General features: G+C 41.8%; 1 protein-coding gene across 1 annotated transcript in view; it reads left to right on the top strand.

Annotated features, from left to right (window-relative positions):
* Window positions 1-26,870, top strand: part of cep85l (centrosomal protein 85, like) — a 317,796-nt gene that overhangs the window by 243,308 nt on the left and 47,618 nt on the right. Inside the window, exon 4 of the mRNA XM_059981465.1 lies at window positions 473-603. Within this exon, the coding sequence (XP_059837448.1) occupies window positions 473-603 (131 nt within the window). The remainder of the gene's footprint in view (window positions 1-472; window positions 604-26,870) is intronic.

Genomic DNA, 26,870 nt, shown 5'->3' with positions numbered 1-26,870 from the left:
CTATTGTAGGAAGGTAGCATACAACATCAGCGACCCCCACTATCTAGACCATGCCTAGGTACAGAAGGAGTCTCAAGACTCACAGCACCAGGTTCAAGAACAGTTATGAGCCCTCAACCCTCAGGCTTTTGAAGAAATGGGGATAACTACACTCACTTGCCCCATCATTGAAATGTTCTTACAACTAATTGTCTCACTTTCAAGGAATCTTTATCCAATTTTTTTTTGTTACTTATTACTATTTATTTATATTTTCATTGTCTTCTGCACTCTGGTAGATCTTTCAGTTGCCATTCTATAGATTTGCTGAGTATGCCTACAAGAAAATGAATCTCAGGGTTGTATATAGTGTCACATATGTACTTTGTTAATAAAATTTACTCTGAACTTTGATTCTAATCAATATCAACTGAACATAGTCAATGAATTCTGAAATGTTTATTAAATTTGCCTTTCTTATTTTCCTCTTCAGATGCACACTAAGTCACCATTGCAGGTTTCAATGGTGTACCCCACCCAGTTAGACCATGACCCATGTCAAAAGGATGCACAGTTAAAGATAAAGGAGAGTCTGCTCAGAAAAAAGGACATGATTATTGAACGGTAAAGTACTGGACATTTTCTATCATTCTTGGTTTTCTTGCTTTACGTGCAACAGGATAATCTTCCAGTTTGCCAGCTTAACAGCCAATGCATAAATTGAAGAAGTTAATTCTCCAGTAATCCTGTTAAAAAGGCTGTGGAAGTGTTTAGATAAACAGTCTGCATGGCTAAATGTTTTCTTTTTGTTGCAGCTCTATATAATAGTTGAATTCATAAATATGATAAGTTGCAATAAAATTCTGAACCTTTATTAGCTAGCATGCAGAGGATAATGTATATCCAACACATCATCTTCTGCAACTTTCACCATCTCCAAAGGGACCTACCTCTAAATATTTTTACCTCTCCCCCTCCACATTCACTGGTATTGCTCCCTGCATGATTCCCTTGTCCATTTGTCCCTCCCCACTTATCTCCCACTAAGCACTTACCCCTTGCAAGTAGCCCAAGTGCTACACCTGCCCGTACACAACCTCCCTCAGGGCCCCAAACAGTTTTTCCACGTGAGGCAACGCTTCAGTTGCGAATCTCCTGTGTCTGGTGCTCCTGACATGGCTCCCTCAACATTGGTAAGACCCGTTGTAATTTGGGGGACCGCTTCATCAAGCACTTCTGCACCATCTGCCACAAGTGAGACATCTCAGTGGCCAGGCATTTTAATTTTGGTTCCCATTCCCATTCTGATGTGTTGATCCATGGCCTCTTCCTATGTCAAGATGAGGCCACCCTCAGGGTGGAGGAGCAACAGCTTATATTCTGTCACCAGTCTGATGACATAAGTATTGATTTCTCCATCAGGTGAGCAACCACCCCCTCTCCCATTCCTCTATCCCCCATTCTGACCTTTCACTTGTGCCCACCAGTCTGTTACTTTCCCCCGGGTCCCCTCTTCCTTCCTTTTCTCCTATTGTCTACTCTCTGCTCCAATCAGTTTCTTTCTTCTCCAGCCCTTGATCTTTTCCACCCACCTGGTTTCACCTATCACCTTCTAGCAAACCTCCTTCCCCTCCCCACATCTTTTTATTCTGGTATCTTCCCCTTTCCCTTTTAGTCCTGAAGAAGTGCCTTAATGTGAAACATTGACTATTTATTAAGTTTTATAGATGGCACCTGACCTGCTGAGTTCCTCCAGCATTTTGTGTGTGTTGCTTTAACTATCATGAGATAGCTTTAAAGCTACCATTATGTCTCGATCACACAATATTGTTCTAGATTCTGGAAATCTAAATTGACATAGAATTAAGTCTCACAAGTGTACAGAAACAACGCCTGTGTGTGAGAGGGGGATGGGTTTCTCTACTAACTTCAAAAATGCAATGGTAGAAATGAGTTGAGTAAAAAAAATGTTGTTCACTGGTTCGATAAATGAAGGGTTATTATAATTCATAGGAAAATGTTCAGAACTAGGTAAAAGCAATCTGTCCTGCTGCTGACTTCAAAAACAAAATATTTTATATTCTGTTGTTCTTCCACATTTCAATTTGCTACCCAGTTTCTGCCTCACTAACCCATCTGGCGGTCAAATCCAAAGGTTCACCATTCCCAGCTTGAAATGATTGTAACTAATTCATCTTCTCAACTTCCGCTTCACTGTTTCATCCCATGATACAATTCATTCATGATAAATCATTTCATATTGTTCGGCATAATCATATTAAAATTGTGTATTTTTAAAAAGTAAAATCCCTTAGCCAAAGTGAATGGCAAGTTGAAAATCTACATTGGTGTATTTCCAGTTTAGCTCAATATTCCCAACCAACAGGAAGCCTTGGATGAGGTTATCTATAAACTATCTGCTTCCCTAATACACACATGCATCACTTGCATCTGTTATGACTGAATTTATTGAGGATGTACCAGCTTCATAAAAAGATAATGAAAGCATGAGGAATCACTCCTAATAATGGTGGTGCACTGTGGGCAGAAAATTATATGTTTATTTGTGAGCAAAATTCTATACTAATGTCATAGCAAAGATAGAGGTGTGACACAAAATTACTGTAATTAAAATCTCCTTGGTTCCTTCATTATGTGTTTTCCTCTTGAGACATTAAAAGTACAAAGACATGCAACAATAAGAAAGAAATGTGTCCATCAGTACAGTATACCTCAGTCTCTCGAAGACTTTAAAATTATTTGTGTCTCTTGAATTATCTTTAAGTACAGTGACTACCATTATGATGACATATAGTGCAGTATTCTATGCCCAGCAGGAACCTGTATGGAGCATGTGGTTACTGTTCCAAATGGCTGAGCCTGCACAACAGTAGAATGTAAACTGATCTAAAAACTGTTGTGCTTCCAAGATGCAATGCATAAAGAGCTGAGAACATGGTACAGGTAGGGAGTCTGAATATCACTTGTAATGGGAGATGTCATGCTCTGTAGTGCATAGGGAATAAAGAGCCCAGTAAGGAAATGTCAGATTGACATGTGGAAAACAACTAAGACTTAAATAATGGCAGCTCAAAACAAGGAATTTGGCTAAAGTGAAACAAGGGTTTGAATCTTCGAAATGCATCTGTTCCGCAGTGGGCATTACAAATAAAGTCTAATCCAATTATCAATCCAGTCCACACGCTTCTCCATAGGTCTGATTAAAGACCTGAAATGTTCAATACTGAATTATAGAACATACAAACTTAGAAAATTATATGAAGAATATATAGAAGAGTACAAAACAGGAACAGGCCTACTGGTCCGCAATGTTAGACCACAAGACCATAAGACATAGGAGCAGAATTAGGCCAGTTGTCCTATAGAGTCTATTCTGCCATTCAAATATGGCTGATCCCTTTTTCCTCTTCTCAGGACCACTCACTGGGCCTTTTCCCCGTAATCTTTGATGCCAAGTCCAATCAAGAACCTATCGAGCTCTGCCTTAAATACACCCAATGACCTGGAGTCCACAGCTGCCCCTGGTAATAAACTCATGAAATTCACCACCCTCTGGCTAAATAAATTTATCTGCATCTCTGTTTTAAATGGATGCCCCTCTATCCTGAGGCTGTGCACTCCTGTCCGAGACTGCCCCACCATTGGAAACATCCTTTCCTCCTCTGCTCTGTCTAGGCCTTTCAACATTCAAAATGTTTCAATGAAATTTGCCCTCATCCTTCTAAATTTCAGTGAGTACAGACCCAGAGCTATAAAAAGTTTCTCATAAGATAACCCTTTCATTCCCGAAATCATCCATGTGAACTTCTTCTGAACCCTCTCTAATGCCAACACATCTTTTAGATGAGAAGCCCAAAACTGTCCATGATATTCAAGGTGAGGTCTCACCAGTGCCTTATAAAGCCTCAGCATCACATCCCTTCTCTGGTATTCTAGACCTCTTGAAATGAATGCTAACGTTGCATTTGCCTTCCTCACCACCAACCCAACCTGCAAGTTAACCTTCAGGGTGTTCTGCACAAGGACTCCCAAGTCCACTTGCATTTCACATTTTTGAATTTCTTTCTCAGTTTAGAAAATAGTCTGAACATTTATTTCTACTACCAAAGTGCATGACCATGCATTTTCCAACACTGTATTTCATTTGCCACTTTCTTGCCCTTTCTCCTAATCTAAGTCCTTTTGCATTCTGCCTGTTTCCTCAACACCACCTGTCCCTCCACCAATCTTTGTATCATCTGCTAACTTTGCAAAAAAGCCTTCTATTACACCATCTAAATCAGTTATATACAGCATAAAGAGAAGCGGTCCCAACACTAACCCCTGTGGAACACCATTAGTCACTGGCCGCCAACCAGAAAAGGATCCTTTTATTCCCACTCACTGATCCTACCATTCAGCCAATGCTCTAGCCATGTTAGTAAATTTCCTGTAATACCATGGGGTCTTAACTTGGTAAGCAGCCTCATGTGTGGCACCTTGTCAAAGGCCTCCAGAAAGGTCAAATCTACTACATCCACTCCATCCCCTTTATCTATTTTATGTGTAATCTCCTCAAGGAATTCCAACAGGTTTGTCAGGCAAGATTTTCCCTTAAGGAAACCTAGCTGACTTTGTCCTATCTTGTCCTGTGTCGTAAAGTACTCTGCAACCTCATCCTAAATAATTGTCTCCAACATCTTCCCACCACTGAGGTCAGGCTAACTGGCTTATAATTTCCTCATGTACAAACAAGCTGGATGAACTCAGCAGGTCGGGCAGCATGCATTGAAACGAGCAGTCAATGTTTTGGGCTGAGACCCTTTGTCATACCCTTAGATATCCTTTCTTAAAGAGTGGAGTGACATTCGCAATTTTCCAGACTTCTGGCACCATGCCAGAGTCCCACGATTTTTGAAAGATCATTACTAATGCCTCCACACTCTCTAACACTACCTCTTTTAGAACCCTAGAGTGCAGTTCATTTGGTCTGGATGACTTACATATCCCTAAGTATTTCAGCTTTTTGATCACCTTTTCCCTTGTATAATTAACTGCTCTCCTTAGTACCCTTCAACATCAGGCACACTGCTAGTGTTTTCCACAGTGACTACTGATGCTAAATACTTATTCAGTTCATCTGCCCTCTCCTTGTCCCCACTTATTATTTTGTGGCCTAATTTTCTAGCAGTCCTATATCCACTCTCACCTCTCTTACTTTTTAACGTACTTTTTACTATTTACTTTGATATTGTTTGCAAGCTTGCTTTCATATTTCATCTTTTCCCTCCTAATAATTCTCTTAGTTGCTCTCTGTAGGGTTTTAAAAGCTTCCCAATCCTCTGTCTTCTCAATAATTTTTGTTTTGATTTATGCCTTCTCTTTTGCTTTTACATTAGCTTTGAATTTCCCTGTGAGCCACGGTAGTACTATTTTGCCAAGTTAGTATTTCTTCATATTTGGAATACATATATCCTGCACATCCCTCAGTTTGCCCAGAAACTCACACGATTGCTGCTCTGCTGTCATCCCTGCCAGCTTCTCCTTCCAATTTACTTTGGCCAATTCCATTCTCATACCACTGTAATTTCCTTTACTCCATTGAAATACTGCTATGTCAGTCTTTACTTTCTCCCTCTCAAATTTCACGTTGAACTCAATCACTGCTTCCTAAGGGTTCTTTTACCTTAAGCTCCCTAATCCCCTCCAGTTCACTACACAACACCGAATGCAGTATAGCTGATCTCCTAGTGAGCTCAATGACAAACTGCTCGAAAAAGCCATCTCATGGGCATTCAACAAACTCACTCTCTTGAGATCCATTTCCAACCTGATTTTCCCAAACAACCTGCCTGATGAAATCTTCCATGAATGTCATAACATTGCGCTTGTGATATGCCTTTTCTATTTCCTGTTGTAATCTGTGGTCCTCATCCCAGTGTTGGGAGGCCTGTAATCCAATTGCCATCAGGGTCCTTTTACCCTTGCAGTTTCTTAACTCAACCCTTGAGGACTCAACATCTTCCAATCCTATGACACATTTTTTGATGGATTTGATGCCAATTCTTTACCAGCAAAACCACCCAGCATCGAAATATAACACCTTGAATACTGTATGTGCTACCCTTTTTAATTCTAAATCCCTAAAGCAATGATACTCACCCAGTTGGCTGCAATTTTGTCCTATCATCTGCCGGCTCTCCTCACAGACCAGCTGTACATTATCTTTGCTTTTTTACCATCCATCCTATCCTGAGTCCTCTCACTCCAGTCCCCACCCTGCCAGATTAGTTTCACCCATCTGCTGCAGCTCTAACAAACCAGCTTCTCAACGACTCATTGATTTGCCAAACCATCCTGTTTTTACCCTCAATGGTACGTGGCAAAGGCAGCAATCCAGAAATTACTACCCTGGAGGTCCTGCTTCTCAGCTTTCTACCTAGCTCTCTAAATTCTCTTTTCAGGATCTCTTTGCTTTTCCTTCCTATGTCATCAGTACGAATATGTACCAAGATAACTGACTGCTCTCCCTCCCTCTCCAAAATGTTGTGGATGTGATCTAAGATGTCCCTGACCCTGTCATCTAGAAGGCATCATCCCATTCAGGTGCCCTGTTCATGTCCACAGAATCCCCTGTCTGTTCCTCTGACTATTGAGTCCCCTATCACTACCAGTCCCCTCTTCTCCCTCTTTCCCTTTTGTACCACACACCTATGCTTAGTGGCAGCAACCCGGTCTCCGTGGCGTTCCCCTGGGATGTTGCCCTCCACAACAGTATCCCAAATGATATGCTTACTATTGTGGGAAATGGCCACAGGGATGTTATGTGCAACCTACCTATTCACATTTCCACTTCTCCTGACCAACTACTCACCTCCTGCAATTTAGGGGTAATTACTTTCCTGGAACTCTGATTGATGACCTCCTCACTCTCCCGTACAAGCCAAAGTTCATCCAGCTGCTGCTCCAGATCCCTAACATGGTCTTCAAGGAACTGCATCCAAATGCACTTCACACAGGTTTTGTTTCTTGGGAGACTGTGGGTCTGGCATCTGGAATGAAGAACACACAAAAGCCATTTACTGTACTGAGTACAGTAAGAGGGAAGAAAGGCAACCTGAACAGAAGCTTACCAGAATCATCACGGCTTCCAAACCAAAGCCTCCTTTGAGCCAAACCCTGACACTCCTACTCTCACCACTGGCCTACACCTGACAACGGCTGCCCCGCTTGTCCCTTCTGTACTTTTAAACAAGTGTCGCCAACCTGCAAGAAACCTCATCACTGTGGTCTGCTCCTGCCGCTGACTGGGCCTTCCGAATATCGTGCTGAATCAGCTAAAAAAGCAAATCAAAAACAACCAAACGCGAATTCCTCCTACCAACACAAGATCCATATCCCTCCATCTTTCTTACATCCATGTGCCTATCTAAATAGCCCTTAAAAGCCTCTAATGTATTTTCCTCTACCACCATACCAGGCAGTGCATTCCAGGCATCCACAACCTTCTACGTAAAAAAACTTAGACCTCACGTCCCCCTTGAACTTACCCCCCCCCCCTCACCTTCAGTGAATGTCCTCTAGTATTAGACATTTCTACCCTGGGAAACAGATACTCCCTGTCTACTCTATCTGTGCTTCCCATAATCGTACAAGTCTCTGTCAGATCTCCTTTCAGCCTCTGGTGCTCCAAAGAAAACAACCCAAATTTGTCCAGCCCCTCTAAAAACTGGCAGCGTCTGGTAAACCTCTTCTGCGCCCTTTGCAAAGCCTCAACATCCACCGTATAGTGGGGTAACCAGACCTGTGTCCAAATGCGGTCTAACCAGGGTTTTACAAAATTGTAGCATAACCACTTGACTTTTGAACTCAATGCCTTGACAAATAAAAGCAAGCATTCCGTGAGCCTCCTTAACCGCCCTGCAGACCTGTGTAGCCACTTCCAAGCAGCTCTGAACTTGGATCCCAAGATCTCTGCTATGCAACACTATCACAGTGCAGACCTTTGGGCTCATGATGTTGTGTTGATATTTTAACCCACTCTAAGATCAATCTAACCCTTCCCTCCCAAATACCCCTCCTTTCTTCTATCATCAATGTGCCTATCTAGGAGTCCCTTAATGTATCTGCCTCTGCCACCACCCACCACTCTGAGTGGAAAAAAGAACTTGGCTATATAATTTCCTCCAATTAAAATTATGTATACAGTCTACACATTTCAGTTAGGATAGGATTTTCATCTTCACAACCCTCTACTTCCTCTGTACTAAATATTAACTGTTTGCAGGTGCTATACTTGTGATTTAATAACACCATCACATGTCAGGAAGACAGGTGCACCTAAAGGCTTTTTTTTCCAATTATTTGGCTCCATTTAAACCCATTACTGCATCAAGCTGAGCACCGCTTAGTAAAAATGATACACTTATTATTTGTCTTTGCTTGAATGAGCAGAGAAGTCATTAAGTCAATACCATCTATCATCCTCTGGACATTAAAGAGTGGCAAAATTTTATTTTGTGAAGTATATTTTAAAGTACATAAGTAAAGGTGTATCAGTCTTAAAAATGCACAGGTGATGTAAAAAGTACTTTGCCCTTTTTAAGTGTCAAAATCCATTTAGTTTTCTTCAACCTAATTTGCTTGTCATTATGAAATAGAATTGCAGCATTAATCATGACTGCAGCTTTCAAATTGCAGACAAATTGCCGATTGTATAAGACCTGTACAGCTTGTTTTCTGTGTTTTCAGTGCTGTAGCTTATGTAAGTAAATTACAACTTTGCACCTTTTTTAAGTATGTTCTTTCTAGTCTTATTCATGTAATGATTGATCCACTAGTGTTATGGGTAGATGGAAATGGAAATAGAGATGTTTCAGGTTTTAGGCATGTTCTGTAGCAAGAAAGGGTTAAATGATCGAAAGGCTGACGGCATTAAAGAAAATGTGGTAGCAGTGTCATAAAGAAAGTGTCATTTGCCAAGAGGCCCGCAGCCTTGTTGTGAGGTTTGGAGGCTTGCCTGCCTCAATGATCCAGAGAGTTATATTGGATGGAGTCAGGGCCTTGTGGTTTGGCTCACAGTCGAGTCGCACATGCCAAACAGGTCAGTGTTAGAAGCCAAACAAAGAGCGGCCCAGCGGCCCTCCAGGGTCGTGGGTTCAGCTCAGGGCGAACAACTCTGACTGATCAAAAAAAAATGGTCACTGAAACAGCAATGAACAATCATATATCTATCTGCATGCGATGGTCTTCCTGAATCTCCACCCAGGATTTGCATGACTGAGAGTAGTGGGGGGGGGGGGGTGGAAATGATAGCTCCGGAAGAATTATAACCGAGATTCTCAAAGCTGATACTAACCGTGGTGTCGGGGAAAAATGGGTTGAATGTTTGTCATTGAGAACAGGAAAATAGAGTATAGGATCTGGAGTAGGTCATTTGTAACTTCTGTCAAAGCTTAAAGTTGTTTTTAACCATTTCATTGCCTCTGTGTAACATTGCAATTAACAACTTAACAAAAAGATAACATTTCTTAAAAAGTAAGATCATAAACATACTAACTCCAAAGAAAACATTGAAAGCACTAAAATAAAGTTATTTAAAAAAAACCCTTTACCCCTTAATCTTCAAATCTGTAATTGTTGAACAAAAGCTTTAATAGAATAGAATAGAACTTTATTGTCATTGCTCAAGACAATGAGCTTGTGGTGCTTCCAGTCCATGCAAAACAGATACTTGCAATGCATGTGGTACGGCTTAATTAAAAACAAAATCCCATATTTACCTGCAACAAGTGACTTCAATAGTCCATAACACATAAAGGACATTGGCATTCTGGGGTGTAGCACCATTCAGCTGCACAACAAGCCTTGAGAAGAAACTGTTTCTCAGTCTTACCATCTTGGCTAAAATGTTTCTGTATCTCCTGCCAGATGACAAGAGATTGAACAGACAGTCTCCGGGATGGGATGGGTCTTTAATAACGTTATGAATGCACTATAGGCATCAAGAGTTGTCGATTGTCTCCAGTTTGTAGTTGGACCCCAGGTCTGGTAGTTGATCTCCTAAATCTCAGCAGTTTGGCTGATGCTGCATCACAGAGGAAAATGACCAGCACTTAGGAAAATGGCGGGGCAAAATGCTGGTAATTTCCAACACACCTGGGTTCTATCTCTTCAGACGCACTGAAAAAGGAGCAGTAAGTTTCCTTAGTACCAAAGCAATTGTTTTTTTTTGTAGAACAGCGAAAGATGAAAAGAATCCCAGTTCACTTACTTTATTGCTACAGGATCTTGATGGAAAGGATATGCATCTATATATCACTTTCTACATTCTTTTCAGAAGCACTCAGAACAATTTACTGTCAGCGAGGTACTTTTGAACGAAAATCTCTGTTGCAATTTAAGAAACGTAAATAGCTGATGTGTTGTGACATAAGAGCAAAGTAATTATCAGATATGGAATGTTACTGAAAAATGCAATATAAGTTACACACAAAAGAATGCTGAAGGAATTGAGCATTTTGTGTGTGTTGCTTAAAACTTCCACCATCTGCAGAATCTCTGATGTGTATTCTGTAAGTGCTGTGTCCTCCTCAGAACCTACAGGTCCCAGGTCCTTCATCTCTTGCTCCACTTGTCTGTATGAATGGGATAGTTCTAGCTTTAAGTCGTCACCCTGACCCTATGGTATTCCTGTTCCCCTGCATTTAACTACAGCAGCACTAAGCAACAGCAATGTTTACAAAAACATTGTAAAGGTGAAACAGAGACAGAGTTTGAGAGGCTTGGGGAGGGAATTCAGCAGAAGGCATAGAAGACAATTCTGGAGCAACTATAATCTTGGAGACTACTTTGCCAGAACTGGAAGACCTGGATAAAGAGGCTTGGGAAATAAAAGTTTGGAAGAGATAGCGGCAAGGAAGGATTGGAACAAGCATGTCAAAAATCAGGACATTGCTTTAATGGGAAGGCAAATGAAGTCATGATGAGCCAGTTGGTCTTGAAAATGGGCTGCATATTTTGACAAAGGAGAGATTGCATATCAGAGGCAACGGCAGGCTTGGACACTGTTACAGAGATGGAAGTAAATTATCTTTGTAAATGAGCTGATCTGTAATTTGGCCCAATAAGACACCGGAGTTATGAGCAAACACAACAAAATCTGCAGATGCGGGAAATTCGAACAACAAACACAAAGTGCTGGTGGAACACAGCAGGCCAGGCAGCATCTATAGGGAGAAGCACTGTCGATGTTTCGGGCTGAGACCCCTCATCAGGACTAACTGAAAGGAAAGATAGTAAGAGATTTGAAAGTAGTGAGAGGAGGGGGAAATGCAAAATGATAGGAGAAGACCAGAGGGAGTGGGATGAAGCTAAGAGCTGGAAAGGTGACTGGCAAAAGTGATACAGAGCTGGAGAAGGGAAAGGATCATGGGACGGGAGGCCTAGGGAGAAAGAAAGGGGGAGGGGAGCAGCAGAGGGAGATGGAGAACAGGCAGAGTAAGAGAAAAAAACAAACAACTAAATATGTCAGGGATGGAGTAAGAAGGGGAGGAGGGACATTAACAGAAGTTGGAGAAGTCAATGTTCATGCCATCAGGTTGGAGGCTACCTAGCTGGTATATAAGGTGTTGTTCCTCCAACCTGAGTGTGGCTTCATCTTGACAGTAGAGGAGGCCATGGATAGACATATCAGAATGGGAATGGGACGTGGAAATAAAATGTGTGGCCACTGGGAGATCCTGCTTTCTCTGGCGGGCAGTGCATAGGTGTTCAACAAAATGGTCTCCCAGTCTGCGTTGGGTCTCTCCAATATATAAAAGGCCACACCAGGAGCACCGGATGCAGTATACCACACCAGCCAACTCACAGGTGAAGTGTCGCCTCACCTGGAAGGACTGTCTGGGGCCCTGAATGGTGGTGAGGGAGGAAGTGTAAGGGCAGGTGTAGCACTTGTTCTGTTTACAAGGATAAGTGCCAGGAGGGAGATTGGTGGGAAAGGATGGGGGGGAGGAACGAGTGGACAAGGGAGTTGCATAGGCAGCAATCCCAGCGGAAAGCAGAAAGGGGGGGAGGGAAAGATGTGCTTGGTAGTGGGATCCCATTGGAGGTGGCGGAAGTTCCGTGACATATTTAGATGTTTGTTTTTTTTCTCTCTCTTTGTCCATCACTCTGTCTGTTCTCCATCTCCCTCTGGTGCTCCCCTCGCCCGTTCTTTCTCCTGAGGCCTCCCGTCCCATGATCCTTTCCCTTCTCCAGCTCTGTATCACTTTCGCCAATCACCTTTCCAGCTCTTAGCTTCATCCCACCCCCTCCGGTCTTCTCCTATCATTTCGCATTTCCCCCTCCCCTTCCTACTTTCAAATCTCTTACTATCGTTCCTTTCAGTTAGTCCTGACGAAGGGCCTCGGCCCGAAACGTCGACAGCGCTTCTCCCTATAGATGCTGCCTGGCCTGTTGTGTTCCACCAGCATTTTGTGGGAGTTAAGAGCAATCTGTTTCAGCCTCAGACAGTGGCAAAAAGCAGAATAATGTTGACAGCTAGGGAATGGAGTTGCTTGCAGGAACCAAAAACAATCCATCTTCACAGGACTGGGAAATCTGCACTGTAATTCTGAATTCTGGTCATTTCTGTTAAATTGGAACAGTATTGATCTGAGCACAGAGACACTCCATTCAGCTTTGTCTGGAGTCTCTGACTAGAATTTGTGCTCAAAACATTATAATGGGATTTTCAGTCCAAGCTTTTTAAAAATAAGGATACTGGTCCTAACCTGCACTGACACATGGATGTTTCAATAAAATTAAATGCAGATAGTTTTTGGGATTTGATGTTATTTGCTTTGTCCAGATGCAGTGTTTTATGAGCAGAATTGAAGTAATATTAAAATATCACCTGAGAAAGACGAAGCAGATGAAGTTCCAGTTCAATTAGTCTGACCACAATGGCTGGGAAAGTGCTGAAATCAATTATTAGGATGTGGTTTCGGGTTACTTGGAGGCACATGATTAACTAATCTGAAGTCAACTAGGTTTCCTTATGGGAAAATCTTGCCGGCAAATCTATTGGAATCCTTTGAAGAAATAACAAGCAGGATAGACAAAGCAGAATCGAATGATGTACGTACTTGGGTTTTAGAAGGCCTATGACAAGATGTCATACATGAGGCTGCTTAACAAGTTATGAGCCCATGGTATTACAAGAAAGATATTAGCATGGGTAGAGCATTGGCTTATAGGCAGGAGGCAAAGAGTGGGAATAAAGGGAGCCTTTTCTGGTTGGCTGCCAGTGACTAGTGGTGTTCCACAGGGGTCTGTATTGGGACCACTTTTTTTTACGTTCTATGTCAATAACCATATAACCATATAACAATTACAGCACGGAAACAGGCCATTTCTGCCCTTCTAGTCCATGCTGAACGCTTACTCTCACCTAGTCCCACCTACCTGCACTCAGCCCATAACCCCCCATTCCTTTCCTGTCCATATACCTATCCAATTTTTTTTTTAAATGACAAAATCGAGCCTGCCTCTACCACTTCTACTGGAAGCTCGTTCCACACAGCTACCACTCTCTGAGTAAAGAAGTTCCCCCTCGTGTTACCCCTAAACTTTTGCCCCTTAACTCACAACTCACGTCCTCTTGTTTGAATCTCCCCTACTCTCAATGGAAAAAGCTTATCCACGTCAACTCTATCTATCCCCCTCAAGTTTAAATACCTCTATCAAGTTCCCCCCTCAACCTTCTACGCTCCAAAGAATAAAGACCTAACTTGTTCAACCTTTCTTTGTAACTTAGGTGCTGAAACCCAGGTAACATTCTAGTAAATATCCTCTGTACTCTCTCTATTTTGCTGACATCTTTCCTATAATTCAGTGACCAGAACTGTACACAATACTCCAAATTTGGCCTCACCAATGCCTTGTACAATTTTAACATTACATCCCAATAATTTTGGTGATGGTTTTGTGTCCAAATTTGTGAACGATACAGAGATAGATAAGGGGTCAGGTAGTGTTGAGGAAGCAGAGAAGCTGCAGAAGGACTTATTAGAAGGACATTAGGAGAATGCACAAAGAAATGGCAGATGGAATACAGTGTCAGAAAGTGTATGATCATGCACTTGGTAGAAGAAATAAAAGTGTAGACCAAATTTAAAAAGCTGAGGTGCAAAGAGACTTGGGAGACCTCATGTAGGATTCCCTGGAGGTTAATTTGCAGATAGAATTGGTGGTGAGGTAGGCAAATGCAAAGTTAGCATTCATTTCGGGAGGACTAGCATATATTAAAAAAAAGGACTTTATAAGGCTTTATAAAGCACTGTTGAGGCCTCACTTGGAATACTAAGAGCATTTTTAGGCCCCTTATCTAAGAAAGGATGTGCTGACATTGGAAAGGTTCAAAGGAGGCTCATGAAAATGTTTCCGGGATTGAAAGGCTTATCATATGAGGACTGTGTGAGGCCTCTGGGCCTTTACTCACTGGAATTCAGAAGAATGAGGAGGGGGTTCTTATTGAAACCTATCAAATGCTGAAAGGCCTCGATACAATGGATGTGGAGAGGGCATTTGCTATGGTGGGCTAGTCTAGTGGACAGCCTCAGAAAGGAGAGACGTCCATGCAGAATGGAGATGAGGAAGAATTTCTTTAGCCAGTGAGTGATAAATCTGTGGAATTCATTGCCACAGGCAGCTGTAGAGGCCAAATCACTGGATACATTTAAGACAGAGGTTGATAGATTCTTGATTACTCAGGGCTTGAAGAGATACAGGGAGAAGGCAGGGGATAGGGGCTGAGAGAGAAATGGATCAGCCATGATGAATTGACCCGATGGGTCAACGGGCCTAATTCTGTTCCTATATCTTATGGTTTTATGGTCTGAGTACCAAAAAAACATTGCATTTGTTTTCCTCACCATCAGCTCCTCCTGCAAATTAACCTTTAGGAATCCTGCACAAGGACTTCTTTGCACCTCAAGTATTCATCCTATAGTGCTCTCCTGAGCAGTGTTCCACTTCATCTACAACTGTGTGAATAAATGACATGTGTCATATATTTTTCCACCATCGGAAGCCAATTCGTTGGAGGATTGCTTCAAATTTTTCAGTGTGAATAGAGACTGCATTTTCAGTTTTATGGCATTTATTAAATTCCATTTTTGGAATAAGTTATATTTTAATAGATCGTGATGGAGTTTAGACTAGGTTCACTTTAGAAGAAGTCAATTCTTCATGAATAGCTTTATAAACTAAAGAAAGCAGCCAATACTCAGCTTCCAAACATTTCCCATTCCATTTAGTCCTTCAAGCTTTTCCTTTGTGGATTATTATTAGAATTACATTTTCAAGTTATAACTTAACTGAAACATGTATTTTGAAAGTGACTTTGACTGAAATATTTTTCACTTTTGCCAGTGGCAGAAGCAGCCTGCTCACAGGAATCTGAAGCTGAAAGTTTGCAGTGTAATACTGCTTTGCTGTAGCTGGTATCACAAATGGGCCACACAACAGCTTATGCTGGATCTGGTGTTCCCACCCTGGGGTCCACAAATCCCCTTGGTTAATGGTAGGGGTCCATGGCATAAAAAATGTTGGGAACCCCCGGTCTAGATTGTATCAAATAACAAAAGCACTGTCAGGATTTCAACATTTTAACAATCTCTGTGTTTAGGTTTTCTCTTGCAAGGTTGGCTTTGTTCTATTGAAAGATCACATGAGACATGAAGCCAGATGGAAATTTGAGTTCCCTACTTCTCTTAACAAGTGTTATGTCTGCACAAATGCTGAACTTTTTAAGTCTCATACACAAATACTTCTCAAACTGGATTTTCCAAAAGGTTCATAACCAGTTCACTAACAAACTTTGCCTCTTCAGAAACTGGTCTCCCCCAGCCTGAATTTGCTGATGTTATATCTGATTCAGAATCAGCTTTATTGTTACTAACATATGTGGTGAAATCCATTGTCTTGTGGCAGTGATAGAATGAAATACATCTAAAATATTACAATAAGTTACATAAGAAATTCAAAGTATAAATAAATAAATGTGAAAACATGAAAATACTGAGGTAGTATTCAAAAGTTCAAATTTTATTCCTTAGTATATATATGTCACCTTTTACATTTTCCTGTGGGCATATTCAGCAAATCTATAGAATAGTAACTATAACAGGATCAAAAAGAGATCAATTAGAGTGCAGAAGACAACAAATGGTACAAATGCAAATATAAATAAAAAGTAATAAATAATGAGAACATGAAATAACAAGATAAAGAGACCCAAAAGTGAGATAATTGGTTGTGGGAACATATCAAAGGATGGGCAAATGACTGTAGTTATTCTCTTTTTGTTCAAGAACCAGATGTTTGAGAGGTAATAACTGTTCTTGAACCTGTTGGAGGGGTCCTGAGGCACTTGCACCTTCTACCTGATGGCAGCAGTGAGAAAAGAGCATGATCTGGGTGGTGGGGATCTCTGAAGATGATTGCTGCTTTCATACGACAACATTTCATGTCAATGTGCTCAATGGTTGGGAGGGCTTATCCCATGATACATTGGGTTGAATCCAACATCTTTTGTAGGATTTTCCATTCAAAGGCATTGGTGTTTCTATACCAGGCCAGAATGCAGCCAGTCAATACTTTCTCCACTACACATCTATAGAAGTCTGTTAAAGATTTAGATGTCAACTGAATCTCTGCAGACTCCCAAGGAAGTACAGGTGCTGCAGTGCTTTCTTTGCAATTGCACTTACTGTATGTGATGGGTCCAGAATAGATCCTCTGAAATAATAACACCCAAGAACTTAAACTTACTGACCATCTCACTTCTGATCCTCCAAGGATCATGGATTTTTGCTTTCCCTCTGCTGAAGTCTTTGACCATTTCCTTGATCTTGCTGACATTGAGTGAGAGGTTATTGTTATGACACCGCTCTGCCAAATTTTCAATCTGCCTCAGTATACTGATTCATCACTGCCTCTGATACAGTCCACAACAGTGGTGTCATCAGCAAACTTGAATATGGTATGGTTTATGAACAATTCACCAATCTGATGATGCTGAGTGTGCATCTTGAGGCTCCTCCCTTATGATAATAATGACAGATGCCACATTCTTGAGACACCGCCTGTTGAATACGTCCTTGATGGTGGGGAGGCTAGTGTCGATAATGGAGCTGGCTGAGTTCACAAGCCTCTGCAGCTTTTACCGATCCTGTGTATCGACCCTCCACACCGAGCAATGATGTAACCAGTCAAAATTCTCTTCACAATACATGTGCAAAAGTTTGCTTGAGTCTTTGCAACGTAGCAAACTTCTCAATCTCCTAATGACCTATAACCACTGGTGTGCCTTCTTCATGATTGCATCAACAGGTCTTTCTTAAAGACAAATCTGTCAATATACTTGTAAGGGAGTCATGGTAGATACATGGACAACTTCTTCTTCCTAAGTTAGTACCTGGAAACCAAATTTTAAATGTTTTCCTATACCTAGAAATCAAAATAATTTTCAAGTATTCGGTAACTAGCAGAGAACGTTTGATGCAAACAAACCACCCTTGCTGTGATTGCTTTGCATTCTTCAAAGTGAGAGTTAGAAAGCAAACTGCATGCATGGGGAAACCCTGAGGACAGGAGAAGGCTAAGATAAACCCGTGGCATAGTGCTATCCAGAGTCCACACTAAGCATTGACCTGTCTTGGAATTGAATCCAGCGATATACCATATGCAGCTGGATGTCCTGAAAGAGGATCTTGGCCCATAACATCGACAGTTTATTCATTTCCATAGATGCTACCCGACTTGCCAAATTCCTCCAGTATTTTGTGTGCATTGCTCTGGATGTAGGGCTCTGGCCTGCATCAGATAAATGGAGGACTGAGGACAGAAAATGTTGGAATCGTTGTACTTGCAGTCAGTGCTCATTTTCTTTTGTAAATTAATTTTCACTGAAATTTAAACACTTTTCAAGCAGAACTCTGCCATCCAATTTGCAAGCAGATGCCACTTTAACACTACCACATTTTGCTGCAACAAGTCCAGAAATCACATCGACAGACAATTTTCTTTCCATTAAATTATCCATTTTGTTGAGATATAAATCACTGGTTTACATTTATTTCATATCAGCAATCATTTTGTGCAGCTCTATTGTTATGAAATCAAAACCTCATATTGAAAATACTGACAGCTGGATGATTGACATGAAGGCTGTACTCAAAGAGTATAATGGATAAATATTGAACGGTCCATTGACTGAAAATATGACTGCTTGCTATTGAAACTAAAAATTGCTCTTTGTTTTGATATATGATGATAATGAGGCCTTCGTTGGTTTGGGTCCACCCTGGATGTTGCCTCCTGTCTGCCTAGATACGCAAAACATTCCCTTTGGAGCAATCTCCCCCGCTCAATGCATCTGAAGAAGCCAAAGAAACAGCAGAGACCAATACAGTTTGGCACCAGCAGCTTCAGTGGAGTTGCTGGTCAGCAGTGAACTCAATGTAGTACTGCCTTGGGGAATTCAGCTCTGGGATTTTTCCCTCGGGGTTTACTGCCAAAGCTTTCCCCATGAGTGGGTTTTGCCTCAGTGGTTTGAGATGAGGAATTCCTTCTCCTGGATGAGCTGCCATCCACAGCTGACGAGCTCCATCTGCCTGAAGCGATTGATGCTTTTGCCCCTTCTGCCAAAAACGGTTCCACCAGGCTTACTAACTAAATCCCATATAAGGCCTGGAGGTGGGCTTGGTTGTCAGAGGCTTTTTAAGACACACTCTAGTGGGAGCATTTAATAGGCAGGAAGTGCTTTCCCCTCCAAAGCCTCTGGCTATAACAACTTTAACAATCTTTTTATATATGTTCTAATCTATTTTGAACCCTTATGTCCAAAACATCTCCATTAAAAGTCCTTAAGGAGTTAAGTTTCTGGTATGTATTTGATGAAGTTTTGTATCATCTGTGTATTTTCTTCTCATTTTTGTCCTCATTTCTCTTGGTCTCTAACCTTCTCTCACCTACTGGAGCACTGTTTGTCTGCATTTGCAGCAAAGGTTTATATTTATTTTAATTGAGAGATACAGTACGATAACAGATCCAAATGGCCCAATGTGCCCGTAATTTAATTACACTCATGTGACCGGTTAGCTTACTATCCTGTACAGACGTTTGCAATGTGGAAGGAAACTAGAGTACCCGGAGGAAACCCACACAGTCACAGAGAAAGCATCCAAACTCCTTACAGTCAGTGGTGGGAATTGAACCTGGGCCATGTAATTCAGAATCAGAATCAGGTTTAATATCACCGGCACATGTTGTGAAATTTGTTGACTTTGCAGCAGCAATACATTGCAATACATAATAATAGAAAAAAAAAGCTGAATTACTGTAAATATATACATGTCAAATAGTTAAATTAATTAAGTAGTGCAAAGTAGAAAATTAAAAAGTAGTGAGGTAGTATTCATGAGTTCAATGCCTATTCCAACATCGGATGGCAAAGGAGAAGAAGCTGTTCCTGAATTGTTGAGTGTGTTTCTTCAGGCTTCCATACCTCCTCCCTGATGGCAGCAATAAGAACAGGGCATCACCTCGGTGATGGGATTCTTAATGATGGATGCCACTTGTTTTTGAGGCTTCACTCCTTGAAGATGTCCTGGAAACTACGGAGGCTAGTGCCCATGATGGAGCCATCTAATTTTACAACTCTCTGCAGTACCACCCCCCCCCCACCATTCTAGAATCAGGTTTATTATTCGTAAGGCCAGTGATGTTGTGGGGGTGGAACTGGGCTCTCTGACGGTGGTGTCTGAAAAGAGGATGCTGTCCAAGTTGCATGCCATCTTGGACAATGTCTTCCATCCACTCCATAATGTACTGGTTAGGCACAGGAGTACATTCAGCCAGAGACTCATTCCACTGAGATGCAACACTGAGCGTCAAAGGCAGTCATTCCTGCCTGTGGCCATCAAACTTTACAACTCCTCCCTCAGAGTGTCAGACGCCCTGAGCCAATAGGCTGGTCCTGGCTAATTTCCACTTGGAATAACTTACATATTATTATTTAATTATTTATGGTTTTTATATTGCTATACTTCTACACTCTTCTTGGTTGGTGTGACTGTAATGAAACCCAATTTCTCTCGGGATCAACAAAGTATGTCTGTCTGTTATCACCGGAACACATACAACACGCTGCAGGAACTCAGCAGGTCGGGCAGCATCCGTAGAAACGAGCAGTCAATGTTTCGGGCCAAGACCCTTCGTCAGGACTGAAGGAGGGGGCAGGGGCCCTATAAAGGAGGCAGGGGGAGGGTGGGAAGGAGAAGGCTGGTAGGTGCCTGGTGAAAAACCAATCAGAGGAAAGATCAAGGGGTGGGGGAGGGGATAGGCAGGAGAGGTGAAGAAGGAATGTAAGGGGAAAGCACTATGGGTAGTAGAAGGAGGTGGAACCATGAGGGAGATGATAGGCAGCTGGAGGAGGAGGCAGAATGAAACTTTTGGTAATTCCCTCCCCCTCACTTCCCCCATCCTAGTTTCATCCTTCAGTCCTGACGAAGGGTCTCGGCCTGAAACGTTGATTGCTCATTTCCATGGATGCTGCTCACCTTGCTGAGTTCCTCCAGCGTGTTGTACGTGTTGATTTGATCACAACATCTGCAGTGGACTTTGTGTTTATTATCACCAGCATGTGACCTGAAATTTGTTAACTTAGCAGCAGCAGTTCAATGCAATATATAGTCTAGCAGAGAGAGGAAAAAATAATAATAAACAAAACACAATAAATAAACAAGTAAACCAATTACATATATTGAATAGATTTTTTAAAAATGTGCAAAATCAGAAATACTGTATATTAAAAAAAGTGAGTTAGTGTCCAAGCGTCCAATGTCCATTTCGGAATCAGATGGAAGAGGAGAAGAATCTGTCCCTGAATCACTGAGTGTGGGCCTTCAGGCTTCTGCACCTCCTACCTGATGGTAACAGTGTGAAAAAGACATACCCTGGGTGCTGGAGGTCCTTAATAATGGACCCTGCCTTTCTGAGATACCGGTCCCTAAAGATGTCCTGGGTACTTTGTAGGCTAGTGCTGAAGATGGAGCTGACTAGATTTACAACCTACCGCAGCTTCTTTCAGTCCTGTGCTGTAGCCCCTCCATACCAGACAGTGATGCAGCCTGTCAAAATGCTCTCCACCGTTCAACAATAGAAGTTTTTTAGTGTTTTTGTTGACATGCCAAATCTCTTCAAACTCCTAATGAAGTATAGCCGCTGTCTTGCCTTCTTTATGACTACATCGATATGTTGGGACCAGGTTAGATCCTCAGAGATCTTGACACCCAGGAACTTGAAGCTGCCCAGTCTTTCCACTTCTAATCCGTCTATCAGGATTGCTATGTGTTTCAATCGGATGGTGAAGCAGCCAGTCAGAACACTCTCCATGGTACATCTGTAGAAATTTATGTTTTTTAACCATTACATTATTGTGACAACCCAGATTGTTAACGATATTGTGCCTTCTCAGTGTTTAACTGAAGGGAAATGTCAGCAAGGATTTGACTGATAATCCAGAGTAAGTAAAAGACTTAATATCATTGTTGGTGAAGTAAAAATTCCTATTGTACAACTGGAACTGTAGAAAGTCCTTTCTGGCTAATTAATATTGATATAACTTCTACAATATAACGAATTATCAGCCCTCTTTTCCTTCAAAGGGCTGGTAGTTTTTGACACATAATTACTCATGAACAGTATGGTTATAGTATTATCTATTACTGGCTGGCTTCTGAAAATCATATTTGACTTTTCTGGATAATTAATATATATTAGAGCATTTGTAAGGATATGGAGCTCATATCCTCAACATATAACAAACAACCCGAATGACTGTGTCTTCTAGTATAGAGGATTCTATCTTGTATCTTATCTTGGGGCAGTGCATTAGCATAACACTTTTCGTACCAGTGATTGAGGTTCATTAGCTGCCGCCGTCTGTAAGGAGTTTGGATATTCTCCTCATGACTATGTGGGTTTCCTCTGGGTGCTCTGATTTCCTTCCACAGTCTAAAGACCTAGCTGTTGGTAGAGTAATTGGTCATTGTAAATTGTCCCATGGTTAGGCTAGTGTTGAATTGGGGATTGTTGGGCAGGAGAGCTCAAATGGCAGGAAGGGCCTATTCTGCACTGTACCTCAATAAATAAATAAATTGTATTTAAATTGTGTCAACTTTAGTCCAAAGAAGTTAAATTCACATTGAGCATGAACTTCTTCAATCCACTGAAGTACTGGAGCTACAAATATAATTATTTTGTCACAACTTAAGTGATGTTTATTCACAATAGTGGAAGAACATTCTGTCGGAAAAGTCCAATGAACTAATCCATAATGTTAACCAAATCTATGCAACGGCTTTGCCTACTACAGTAATTGTGATGTCATACTGAACCTCTCATCTATCAATCATTGACTGCTAAATAAAAGCAATGACACTTTTGATGTTTCAAAGTAAACCTTGACAAGAAATGGTAGATGTTTAATGGAAAAACTATAGGTTTTGCTTCAGAATCAGATTTATCATATCTCATGAAATTTGTTGTTATGCGGCAGCAATATATTGCAATACATAATAAAGACTGTAAATTACAGTAAGTATATATATATATTGAAAAAGTTAACTTAAATAAGTAGTGCAAAAATAGAAAAAAAGTTTAAAAAGTAGTGAGGTAACATTCATGGGTTCATTCAGAAATCTGATGGCAGAGGAGAAGAACTAAAACATTGAGTGTGTTCCATCAGGCTCCTGTACCACCTTCTTGATGGTAGCAATGAGATGAGGGCATGACCTGGGTGATGGGGTCCTTAATGATGGACGCCGCCTTTTTGAAGCATCGCTCCTTGAAGATGTATTGTATGTTAACGCCTACGTTGGAGCTGACTGAGTTTACAACTTCTGCAGCTTATTTCAATCCCGTGCAGTGGTGCCGCCCCCTCCCCATAACACAGCCAGTAGAGTGCTCGCCACGGAGCATCTGTAGAAATTTGCAAACGTCTTTGGTGACACAGCAAATCTCTTCAAACTCCCAGTGAAGTATAGCCCCTGTCGTGCCTTCTTTGTGACTGCGTCAATATGTTGTTTGAAAATAATGGCATTTTTAGATATGGTTAGCGACAAACTGACTTGGTATTTCAGTTTCTTGGGCTGCTCTGGGCAAACCTTTACCAAATATTGTGGAGGCAGCTATTTAAGTTAAATGTGTAACCAGTGACATAAAATATTTGAACCACTTATTATGGGATAAGTAAGTATGTTACAGCAGTTTTGAAGAGTCAAATTTAAGTTTATTGTCATACGAACAAGATATTGGTGAGGCTACACGAGTATAGCGTGCAGTTCTGGTCAGCTTCTTACACTAAAGAGATCAATAAGCCCGAAGATATGCAGAAGAAATTTACATGGATGTTTCTGGTATTTGAGGACCTGAGCTTTGGGGAAAGGTTGAAAAAGTTAGGATTTTATTCTCTGGAGCACCAGAGAATGAAGGGATATCTTAAATAATAAGCGATATAGAAAGGGCAAATGCATATGCAGGCCTTTTCTGCTCAGTTTAGGTGAGAATAGGATGAGAGATCATAGGTTAAAGGGTGAAATATGAAATACTTAAGCAGAAACTGAGGGGGAGTTTCTTCCCTCAGAGGGTGGTGCGGGTTTGGAATAAGACCAGAAGATATAGGAGCAGAATCAGGCCCTTTGGCCCTTTGAGTCTACGCCGCCATTTCATCATGGCTGATCTGTTTTTCTCTCAGCCTCAAACTCGTGCCTTCTCCCTGTATTCCCTCATGCTTGACTAATCAAGGATCTATCTCCCTCTGCCTTAAATATACTTGGCTTTGTTGCCTGTAACAGTGAATTCCACAGATTCACCACTCCCTGGCTAAAGAAAGACCACTCCTCCTCATCTCTATTCTAAATGGATATTCCTTTATTCTTGAGGCCCTCTGTTTCTAGGCTCCCCTACCATAGGACACATCTGTTATGAGTGATGAACAGACCTGATGGAAATGGGGTGCAGAGTTAACCATTCTTCCCCCCCCCCTTTGAGAACTATGAACTATTGTTATGCTATGCTGCTAATGAGAGAGAGAGAGATGAAGCTCAGAGGCAGGAACATCTGCTACAGATAAGAGAGAGACACACACATTTGATTTATGTATTACGGCTTCTTCCTGGATTGTTTACTTTTCGCTGCAAGGACGTTACTTTGCTCGTTAACATTCCTGAGGAGACAGCAGGAGTGGCCTGATTTGATGGACATGGTCATTTTGAGTTGATGGATGGCTGATACCTTGTCAGTGGGGATAAAAGACAGGTGTGGGGAGACTCCCCACAGACACACCAGTGAACACTGGCCGAGTGTTGTGCACCCACAGGAAGGTGGGGGCTTCGAGGACCGAATCAGGAGATCGGTCACAAAGCTCACAGTGTGATGGCAGGGCCGGTGGGGACTTGAGTGTGTGTCCACTCATGCCAGAGTGACGAGTCCACCACAGACGAACGGTCTCGCTGAGAACGGAGGGGTCATAACTGAATGACCACAACGGTACAACGGAATAAGAATACAACAGAAGGTTTGCTGGCTGCAGCTGCTCAATCTCTTGTTCTCTCTCTCTCTCTCCAACAAATTACAATACAGCAACCGCAACTATCTCAGCACACATGAACTGAACTTTATATTCTTCAATGACAATTCATTTACCCCTAGACATTGATAGAGGCATTGATAGAGCTTGTTTATTATTGTTGATTATTATTCCTACATTTCTATGTTTATTATTGCTAGCCTGTTTTATATGTATATTTGCATTTTTGATACTGTATTGTGTAGTTTACTAATATACGCCTTTAGATTTTGGTACCACCAGAAGCCAACGGATTCTTCTACTTCTGCTGGTCTGTAAACCCAGTTACAGGGTATGTAACACATTATCTTCACATCCACTCAATTGAGGCCTTTCAACATTCAATAGGTTTCAATGAGGTCTGCCCTTCATTCTTCTGAATTTCATTGAGTGCAAGCACAGGGCCATCAAAAGCTTCTCATATGATAAACCTTTCAACCGTAGCATAATTTAAATAAATAAATAGAAATCGCGGCAAGAGGTGGAGAGGGAAGAGGTATAAGAAACTCGGAGAGAAGCTGGTTTTTTTAACTGATCGGGGCAAAGAGACTAGACTGCGCAGGTGCGTGATGTAACGCACCAAAGGTTTAAAAAGGAGAGGAAGTTTTCAACAGTTATTTAAATCGCAGCAAGGGGTGGAGAGGGAAGAGGTAAAAGAAGCTCGGAGAGAAGCTGTTTCTTTTAACTGATCGCGGCAAAGAGGCTAGACTGCACAGGCACGTGAAAGTCGGCCTCCGACATCAGCGGTGGAAATTAAAAAGCGAGCAGAGGCTGAGTATGAGCTTCACTCCAGGTGAGGTAAGGCTGGGTAAACTCCTTTAATTAATCTAATTAGATTAGGAGTAGGTAATGGAGTCAGCAGTTAGGGCAGTTAAGTGCTCCGTTTGCAGTATGTGGGAAGTCAGGGCGAGCACGGCTGTCCCTGATGACTACACCTGCAAAAGGTGCATCCAGCTGCAGCTCCTGACAAACCGTGTTAGGGAACTGGAGCTGGAGCTGGATGAACTTCGGATCATTCGGGAGGCAGAGGCAGAAATAGACAGGAGTTTCAGGGAGATAGTCACCCCTAGGAGTCAGGAGATAGGTAGTTGGGTGACTGTCAGGAGAGAGAAGGGGAATAGACAGGAAGAGCAGAGCATCCCTGTGGCCATTCCCATCAACAATAAGTATACCATTTTGGATACTGTTGGTGGGGACGACCTACCAGGGACAAGTTGCAGTGACTGCGTCTCTGGCACAAGAAGGGAAGGAGGGAAAGGAGGAGAGTAGTAGTGATAGGGGATTCGATAGTTAGGGGGACAGATAGGAGGTTCTGTGGAAGAGATCGAGAATCATGGATGGTATGTGGCCTCCCTGGTGCCAGGGTCCATGATATCTCAGATTGAGTTCTCAGTATTCTCAAGAGGGAGTGGGAGCAGCTGGATGTCGTGGTCCATGTAGGGATCAATGACGTGACTAGGAAGAGAGAGGAGGTCCTGAAAGGTGAGTTTAGAGAGCTAGGTGCCAAGTTAAAGGACAGAACCTCCAGGATAGCAATCTCACGATTACGACCAGTTCCACATGCAGGTGGGTTTAGAAATAGTAAGATAGTGCAGATCAACACGTGGCTGAAGACATGGTGCAGGAGGGAGGGCTTCAGATTTATAGAAAATTGGGACGTTTTCCAGGGAAGGTAGGACCTGTTCTGGTGGGACAGTTTACATCTGAACTGGAGGGGGACAAATATTCTTGCAGGTAGGTTTGCTAGAGAGGCTCCAGTGGATTTAAACTAGATATGAGGGGGGAGGGGAGCCAGAGTGTAGGAACAGACGTATGGGAGAAGGAAGAAAAAGAAGACAGTAAAGTTGTTTGTACTGTTAGAGATAAACAGAGAGGAAGAGGTGGAGAATTTCTTAAATGAATTAATTTTAATGCTAGGAGCATTGTAGAAAGGTGGATGGTGTTGTGGGGCTTGGGGAGGACACTAAGCTTACTTGTCTTTAATTTAGGTGCTTTTTTTTGTTAAATTCTCTTCCTTTGTAGCATATTGTTATTGTATGCTTAATATTGCACTGTTTTAATGTTCCTCATTGGGATTTGGGCTTTTTAATTTGTAAAATGTTTTGAAAAATTAATAAAAAAATAAAAAAAGAAAGGTGGATGAGCTCAGAGCATTGATTGATACCTGGAAATATGATGTTGTAGCTATTAGTGAAACATGGTTGAAGGAGGGGTG

Source organism: Hypanus sabinus, chromosome 10, assembly GCF_030144855.1.
Source record: "Hypanus sabinus isolate sHypSab1 chromosome 10, sHypSab1.hap1, whole genome shotgun sequence".
Classification (NCBI taxonomy): Eukaryota; Metazoa; Chordata; class Chondrichthyes; order Myliobatiformes; family Dasyatidae; genus Hypanus; species Hypanus sabinus.
Note: the sequence above shows the minus strand (reverse complement) of the source record. Positions and strands in the feature narration are given on the sequence as shown.